The 8,860-nt window shown below is 37.5% G+C and overlaps 1 protein-coding gene across 1 annotated transcript in view; it reads right to left on the bottom strand.

Annotated features, from left to right (window-relative positions):
- Window positions 1-8,860, bottom strand: part of STMND1 (stathmin domain containing 1) — a 27,747-nt gene that overhangs the window by 7,715 nt on the left and 11,172 nt on the right. The window contains exons 2-3 of the mRNA XM_008584469.1: window positions 7,465-7,645; window positions 2,396-2,547 (exon numbers count right to left, since the gene is read on the bottom strand). Coding sequence (XP_008582691.1) covers window positions 2,396-2,547; window positions 7,465-7,645 — 333 coding nt within the window. The remainder of the gene's footprint in view (window positions 1-2,395; window positions 2,548-7,464; window positions 7,646-8,860) is intronic.

Raw genomic sequence — 8,860 nt, 5'->3', positions numbered from 1 at the left:
CATATTTCCAGGAATATTTTATTTTATTTTATTTTTTTATTTTTATTTTTATTTTTTTTTTTGTCTTTTTCCGTGTCCGGCAATGGATCGCAACCCTCAGTGTTGCTCCTGCGCCTCGCTCAGCCAGTGAGCGGGAACCAGGCTGTATGTGGGATCCGAACCCTCGGGCAGGAGTGCCACCGCGCTTCCCAAGCGGCGCACCATAGCAGTGTGCCACCGGGCTGGCCCTTCCAGGAATATTTTAGAATTGTCTTTCACAATGAACAGGGAACAGACTACGATTTCAAAAGCTTTAACCCTTCCCAGCTTGGTAATGAATTTGAGAGCTTTGTGCAGAGGTTTGTTGAAACTTCAGGGCAGTGATCCTTAGCCTGGGCTGCCCACTGAAATCACGTGGGAGCTTTTGAAAATGCAAAAGCAAATCCGCACGCCCAGGCATTGGATGGAAGTGGGTCTTGGGCACTGAGAGTTTTAAAAGCTCCCTGGGTGACTCCAGTGTACAACCAGGTTAAGGACCACTGCATTAGACAATAAAACAAAAAGCAGTGTGTTGCTACTCTGTTCTGTTGCAAGCCTGGCTTATGTTGGGACATCTTGGCCCAAAACCAAAGCAAAAAAAAAGATTGTGTTATTCTTGCAGCCTGTCACATTTAAATCCTTCTGAGAACACTCCAACTATGCTCCTAACAACCATTCCACTTCTATATAAAATGAAAACAGTTTTTATCTTTGGTTCACTTAATGCTGTTATTTAACATTTTTTAACAAATACATTTCTTTCACAATGGAGCTTGTATTAATTAAACTTGCTGGATCCCTTGCAAGGTCTAAGTCAGAACTCATTCATCTCTGGCAACTGAATCACCGACAAATGTTTTAGTGTTATTCCTACTGGCAGGAGCACGAGGCGGCTATAGCATTTCCCTTAAGGAGGCATTGCTTAGCTACTGAATGTTTCCGTAATCTATCTTTTGACATGCCTTCTTTTTTTTGCCGACCCCTGAGACTCATTTACAGCTGGAAAAAAACCTCTGCTCTCTCCTTCCATATTAAAGACCTATCCTTCTTCTACCACTTTGAAATAAGATAGGGTACTCCAAGCTGCCTTGTATTGTGATAGTGTTGTACAAACGTAAATTCTCATCTGCTTTTACCTTCCTCTTTCCCCCACATCCTCTTATTATTGGCAGCCTGATTATAGCATTCATAAAATATGGCAAGCTCTTTTCCTTTCTCCAAATACTTTCTGCAGGACTTATTTTGCTTTTTCAAAAGAAAATGCGATTTTGGCTTTTGGGTTCTCCTCATTTCTTAAACACAGAGAAGGAAATTAACTTTATTCAAACAATAAGTGACTTGGTCTAAGTGGCAAACTTGACTCACGTGATGAATCTTTTTATTCCCAATTCACTGTTTTCCCTACAACACAGAGATAGGCAACCATTAAGGAGACTTTGATGTCATTTCTGGTCTCCACTTCTACCATTTCTTCCTTTTCTTTTCCATTCGTTTTTCTTCAGGCTTCCTTTCATTATCATTTCTTTGTTTCACCTTCTCTCCTATGCTTCCAGGACTACTGGTGGTACCTGGGAGCACTGGCTTAAAAAAAAAAAAAAAAAGCCCAAACAAACAAGAAAACAAAACAAAATAACAAAAACAAAAGCTGCTATCCTCTTCATGGGTTTATACAGAACTTATTAAAAAATTTGGAACTCTAGACATCAGCAAAACCAGTTAAAATTGGCATAAAAATATTACCCACTCTAAGGAAAAACAATGACAGATTAGTCAAGATCAATCAACAAAGAAAAATAATAGTATAACAATTTCTAAAATTGTATTTGTTTCCATATGTTTGATTGTAGGGGTGTGTATATGTAAATGTATAAGCCTATCTGTTTAGGCTTTGGCATTATTGGATAAATAATCAACAAAGAAAAATAATAGTATAACAATTTCTAAAATTGTATTTGTTTCCATATGTTTGGTTGTAGGGGTGTGTATATGTAAATGTATAAGCCTATCTGTTTAGGCTTTGGCATTATTGGATAAATCTGAAATCATTTTTATATTCCCAATGCCCAGCACAATGCCTAGTACACAGCCGATGCTTAATAAAAATTGCTGAAAGAATGAAGGCATCCTATTTAATGGGGCTTATTGAGTCTCAAATTCAGCAAAACCCAAGATATGTTTTATTATGTTCATTAATCATAAATGATTAGAGCCATTCCTGAATTCATGCAAAAGTGTGGGGGAACTTACAGGAGAAAAAAATGGCTTAGACAAATATTGTCATCTGTACTGTAACTCGCATGTGCTGGAAATAATGAATCATGATCATATTCTATTGCTACTTTTAACTATAAGCTAAGTTAATTACAAAATTACTTGCCATGACATCATATGATTCTCCATTTCTAAATATTTTGCTGGGGTTTTGTATTATTCCTTGAACAATTAGTTCCTCCAGGATGTCTGATGACTTTTGTCGCTCTCGATTCTCTAGGGTTTGGGGTTTATTGATTAGTCCCCTGGTCACTAGGTCTTCCAAAGGAAAAAGAAAAAAAAAGAAAACAAAATTTAATTACCAATCAAATGCTAAATGAATGCCTTATACATTATGCCTCTTAATTAAATCTTAATCTCAACACTTTTGTCTAAATATCTGTTTCTATTATAAATCTTGAAACCCTTTGAAGTTCAAATTCTTAATGTTCTTACAGAGGATATATATCAACATAATATACTGTTTACTTAACAGGTCAAATATTAACATAACAAAAAGTCTTTCATGTGCTGCTATGTACTACTTTTTGTTGTAACGACACTTATACACTTGGATACAACATGGGTCTAACCCACTAATTATGAAGCTAAACCACAGCTAAGAATCAGATATTCTTCTGGTGACTCTTATGAGTTGCAGTTTGGTTTCTATGCTTTGTATACAAAGGATAAACAACATGCTGTTGCCAAGAGACTTCTAGTTCTGCAACCCTGAGTTTATAAATGTGCCATCTGCTAAATCTACATAAGTAAAAGTAAGCCTTTTTGAAAAGACTCTTTGAACCAAATAAAAATTGGAGTTAGAATGAAATTGGCTAAGTTTTTATTAGTGATTCTAAAAATGAGCACAGAAGCAGTTTATAGGGGAGCCTGAACTAATGAGAGAGGTTTCCTCCATTACAAATCACCCAATTATATAAATAAGTGAATAAGCAGCCGCTTTTATGTCATCACATTAGAAAATAAAGGGTGCTGGCTTGTTGGGCCGAAGACAGCTCTGCTTTTCTCATCAGAGGCAGTGCAATGCAGAATCCTCAGAAGCAAGCTATCTTCTATTTCATAATCATCAGGAAGTCCTGATAGTAACCAAGTCCATTCCACTTAGTGGATGCAGTGTTTTTATGAAGATTTCTAACCTCAATGGTTAACAAAGACAGCTTTCATGAATTTGTGCTGGGAAGGTAGAAAACACACACACAGGCACATACAGACATTAATCAGATTTCTCTCACTTCAGAATATTAAACTGCCTGTTACAAGAGATTTCTCTAACCGCCCCTGCAGCTAACGCCAACAAATTACCTGCCATCTCAGATCTCAGCACCTTTCCAGTGCTGCTTCTTCTACCCATGCAGGTGTTTGAAATAGAGCTAATTCTCACTTTAAATCTATACAGATTTTAATACAGAGTAGTAAAACATGCCATCCATGCAGGTAAACTGGAAACTCAAAACAAAGGAGAAAAATTCAATAAAAATTTCAGAGGTGAATCCTCTTCTAGGAATTAGAGTAATTTTTTTTGTTCTTGTTAGAAGGTGGACTTATTTGGAAAGGTCAAAATAATAACAGTTACTATTTATTGAGTGTGGAATATACTATAAAGCATATATATCTCACAGGGCCTGGTTTTCCAAAGCCTTGCAGTTTCAAATATTGACCTTGTGGAGGACTGGAAATTTTCCTCAGGCTATAAAGTCTCTCATGTAAGATAAAGGTTTGTGGCACAGCAAGGTTGCTGACTCAAGGACAGACCAGTTACTGATTGAAATGTAAAGATACTGGAAAATTGCTGGAGGGAGAAGGAATGTTTGCTAAGATCAAGCTTATGTTGATAGGACCACTTAATTGCCTTACTGGAATGTCATCTGGCTTGTTTCACTGAAAGTTACCAGCCTATATTGTTAAACTATAACCCCACCTATGTTCTCTTCCTGTAACTTCCTGGTCTGGAAAATAAATGAAGGAAGAGAACCCCAATTGGTGGTTAATTTCCTGAGGAAGGGATGCCTCTCTCTGGAGGATTCCCAAGGGAATTTCACCACTTCAGGGTCTCTCACTGATCAGAAGAGATGGGCTTTGAGTAATCCTTTGCATCTCTGTCACCCAGGGGAAGTGGGGTGACAAATCCATGGGGGGCGAAGCAACAAAGCAACAATTGAGCACTTACGCACCTGCACTATTCTAAGTACTTTATATGCTGCATAACATCTAATTCAAACATAAACTCTGTGAGAGGGATATTATCACTATTTTATAAATAAACACACTGATATGAGGGAGGCTTATGAACTTGCTCAAGGTGACATGGGTAGCAAGTGCACTACCCAGGAATGAATCTAAAAGTCTCTTTGACTTCAACACCCACGTCCTCACCGTCTCACTGTTTTTCCTCTCAAGTATGTCATGTAAATGGCTCCACTGTTCTTGGGCCATTTCTCTCCCAGGATGTTTCTAAAAGGAATGTCATGTTTGACATCTGTCACTAACATAATAAAATTATTGTAACCATTCCAATCCATTCTTTTCTGAGTCCACTAAAGTATTTGACTTGAAATTTACAGTAGCCAACTTTATACAGAGATTCCTGGAACATGTCAGTCATTTCAACTAATTTTCAGGATTTCTTGGGACACTGGAGAATATTGGGGAATACTTAAAAATAACATTGTGCTTCTTTCTGATTATAAAAGTATTACGTGGTTACCATAGTAAATTTACAAAATACAGACAAGAATAAAAGATATAATAAAAATGTCCATACCATCACCATCCAGAGATTACCATTGCTAATATAGAAAACTTTATTTTAATAAATTTGACATCATACTGGGCACACAGTTTTGTTTCCCACGTGGTTAACATTTACATTAGCGTTTTCTTATGTCATTAGAAATTCTCTAAAAGTATAAGTGTAAAAAGTGAAATTACAGAAGAAAACACCGGTAAATTCGTCTTTAACCTTGGTATAGGAAAACGCTTTCTAACTATGACTAAAAATGCAATTTCAATGAAAGAAAAGGTTGATAAATTTTACTCTACTAAAATAAATTTTTGCAAGGCCAAAAAAAAAGAAATAATGGGAGTCAAATATAGATATTATGTAACTTCTAATCTTAACTATGACTAAAAATGCAATTTCAATGAAAGAAAAGGTTGATAAATTTTACTCTACTAAAAGAAATTTTTGCAAGGCCAAAAAAAAAGAAATAATGGGAGTCAAATATAGATATCATGTAACTTCTAATCTGATGTACTAAGACGGACACAGTATAATTTTTGATATTCTTGCCCAAAATGCATAACCTGAACCCAATCATGAGGAAATCTCAGAAAAACCCAAATTGAGGAACATTCTACGGAATAAGTGGTTGATGCTTTTCAGATATATCAAGGTTATAAAAGAAAAAGAAAAGCTGAGGAGTTGTTCAGATTAAAGGATACTAAAGACACATGACAACTAAATTAAATGTTAGATCCTGAATCTGAAATTTATTTATAATGGACATTTGTGAGACAATTGACAAAATTTGAATATGGCCTAAAAATGAGATAATAGTTCTGTATCAATGGTAATTTCCTAATTTTGCTCCTTTTTTGGAAATTATGCAAAAAATATTCGTGTTTTGGGAAGCACACACTGGTGTATTTAGAAGCAAGTTATCATTGTGTCTATAACTTATTCTCAGAAAAAATATACTTGTATATGGGGAGGGGGAATATCATAATGTAAATGTGGAAACATATTAGCATTTGGGGGATCTGGATGAAAGAATATAGGCATTCTTTGTTCTTTGGCCTTTTTTGGAACCTGAAATTATTCAATACAAAATTTTTTGAGAAAAGGAAGCACTTGGGAAATGTGAGTGTGAAACTTGAAATTCTTAACAAATATACTGTGCAGATGTGAAGAGCAGGGATGCAGAAAGGAGGACGCCAAGGAATGGGAGAGACAGAGGAAACCAGGAAGAGAACGAAGATAAAGTCTCGGGCACTAGGTCTTCCCCACTCTCTGGTAAGATGCTCCCTGGAAGCTCATTTGCACTACAGCCTAGAAACTTCTGCCGTGGTAGAGGACTCCCTCCCACACTTTCTTTCCTAGCACTGTCCTCCTTACCTATCGCCCTTCTCATCCTGCCTGTAACGGTGGACAGCGGCCAGGACTGATAGTCCCAGGGCACTCCAGGTCCCTGTCTGCCTGATAATCTGTAGTCTGTTAAGAAGGCAGATACTTAGTATTCACGTTGCAGTCTAGATGGGAAGAATGATCAGAGAGAAAAAAAATGTTCACGCTGACCCCATATGTAGCAGACAGGGAGGAACCATCCCTGTACCATATTTCTTCTCCTCTCTCCTACTTCGTTCTCAGAGATCGTGCCGACACCACAACAGAACCACATGGATGTAAAATCTGTGATAACCTCAGAGTGTGGCAGGATAGTCCCAGAAAAAGAATCGCATTTATTAACCCATCTGTTTTCCAATCCTCACTTGTACCTGAGGAAAAAACCACAGTCATGAGGAGTAAAATAAATGTCCTCCCTCAAAATAAAAGAGTACTTTTCCTTGAGGTCTGTGAAGTTCAATTTGTTCCAAAGGCTGATTGAATACAAATAAGATGTCTTAAATCAGCACCAGAGGGTAACTTGAAGAAAAGGAAAACACACCATAGGAAGAACCACAAATAGTTTCTAAATAGCACACTAGGTTGTAATTGCTTCTTTCATGTTTTTGAAAGATGCTTTTATTGTATATTTGCTGAGACTTTGGATGGGAAGAGACAAGGGGACACAGTTTGATGGGGGTTTTATTTATTTTTTGCAAATGTAGAACTTTCCCTTGAAAGATGTTAGCAGAGAGGGAGTTTAAATTCCTTTAAACTGTGCAAGTCCTATTCCTAAGGTTTGTTTCCAACTTCCAATAAAGGCTATTAGTTAAAAAAACAAAAAACAAAGATGGTTTCAATTACCTCATCCACAAGCAGATCAATGGTTAGCATTATTTGCTCATGTAATGAATGCCTAAAGCTAAATTCTAATGTCTTAGAGATAAGAACCTCGCCATTTAAAGTACATCATGGCCCACAAAACAGTGATAAAAAGGCCACCAGATATACCTAACATAATATATTTAGAGAAATGGGATTTTGTGAAGATCAACATGAACAGAGTCTTTTACCTGAATTTGCTCTTCTGTTTCTTTCACCAGGAGATGGAGAACTTTCTAGAATGGTTCCAGGTAAGCCTCCCACCTGCGTTTGTTGTTCCAGGCATGCTGCATTGTCCACCGTGTCCTTGGGCAGTGCAGCTTCAACCTGGGAGTAGCAATTTTCCCCAGACTGAGTCACAGTGACATTAGCCTGTGAAAAGGGCATGGCTTTGTGAGTCAAGATCTCCTGAAAAATGAGAACGATGTTGCAGGGTCTGCTTTGTGACTATTTAACCACCTAGTATCTGTGGTAGACTGAGTACCCGGAGACTTAGTAGATGTTGTCCTATATGGCAAAACGATTTAGCAGATGTGATTAAATTATGGTACTTAAGATGGCAAGACTATCCTGAATCACTCAGGTGGGCCCTATCCACATAAAATAACAATGGAGAGAAACGTCAAAATAGATGAGTTTATTCAGGAATGATCAGGGTATTATAATCGGGACATGCTGATTGGATCATAATGACTGATGGATCATAAGCATGTCCAGGGAGGCTGAGGCAAGAGGAAGCTTTTAAAGGCAAAAGGGAGAAGTTCATTGCTGTGGATTAATTGAATTGTGTCTCCCAAAGTTCATATATTAGATGCTTAATTCCCACTGTAACTGTTGAGGGTGGAAAATCCTATTATGGTAATTGAAAGGTGGGGCCTTGAAGAGGTGATTAGATTGAAGGACCATGCAGAAAAGAATAGATTAATAATGGTGGTCAGGGGCATGGTTCTGAGGACTTTAGAAGAAGAGCATATGAGCGGTTAGTCTCTTTCTGCTCTGCTGTTTTCTGCCATGGGTCGTGGTCACCACCACCAAGACCCTCACTAGGTGGGTTGCCTGGACTTTGGATTTCTCAGCCTCCAAAACTGTAAGCAATAAATTTGGTTTTCTTAAAAATTACCCAATTTCAGGTATTTATGTTATAAGCAACAGAAACAAACAAATGCATTAATGTAAGCTGTTTTGAAACAAAGTTCATTAGTCATAGAGGTTCATTGTAGGAGCTGAAGATTACTCACTGGTAACATTGATTGTTGCTGAGGAGATATCTTCATAGAAACAACTTATCCGGAATTTTTTGTGCTGGTAGAGAGTTTATAACAGTTCTCATCACAGGCGTATGTGCTTAAGGGCCTTCAGAGGGTCTCTGCAATAGTTCTTATCTCAGACATACAAGCATGAGATCCCCTCCCTCATGACTTGCTGGCTCTGCTTTGGTTTAGGTCTGACATAAGTGACTCTGTCTTGCCATTGGGAGCTTTTACAGCCCTAAATTCAATCACAAATGTCCTTATAAGGGGGAGGTTCAGGGAGATTTGACTACAGAAAAGGAGAAGGTGATGTGACAATGGAAGCATAGACTTGAAG

Source organism: Galeopterus variegatus, unplaced genomic scaffold (genome assembly GCF_000696425.1).
Source record: "Galeopterus variegatus unplaced genomic scaffold, G_variegatus-3.0.2 Scaffold3270, whole genome shotgun sequence".
Lineage (NCBI taxonomy): Eukaryota > Metazoa > Chordata > Mammalia > Dermoptera > Cynocephalidae > Galeopterus > Galeopterus variegatus.
This window is presented reverse-complemented; position numbering and strand designations above follow the sequence as displayed.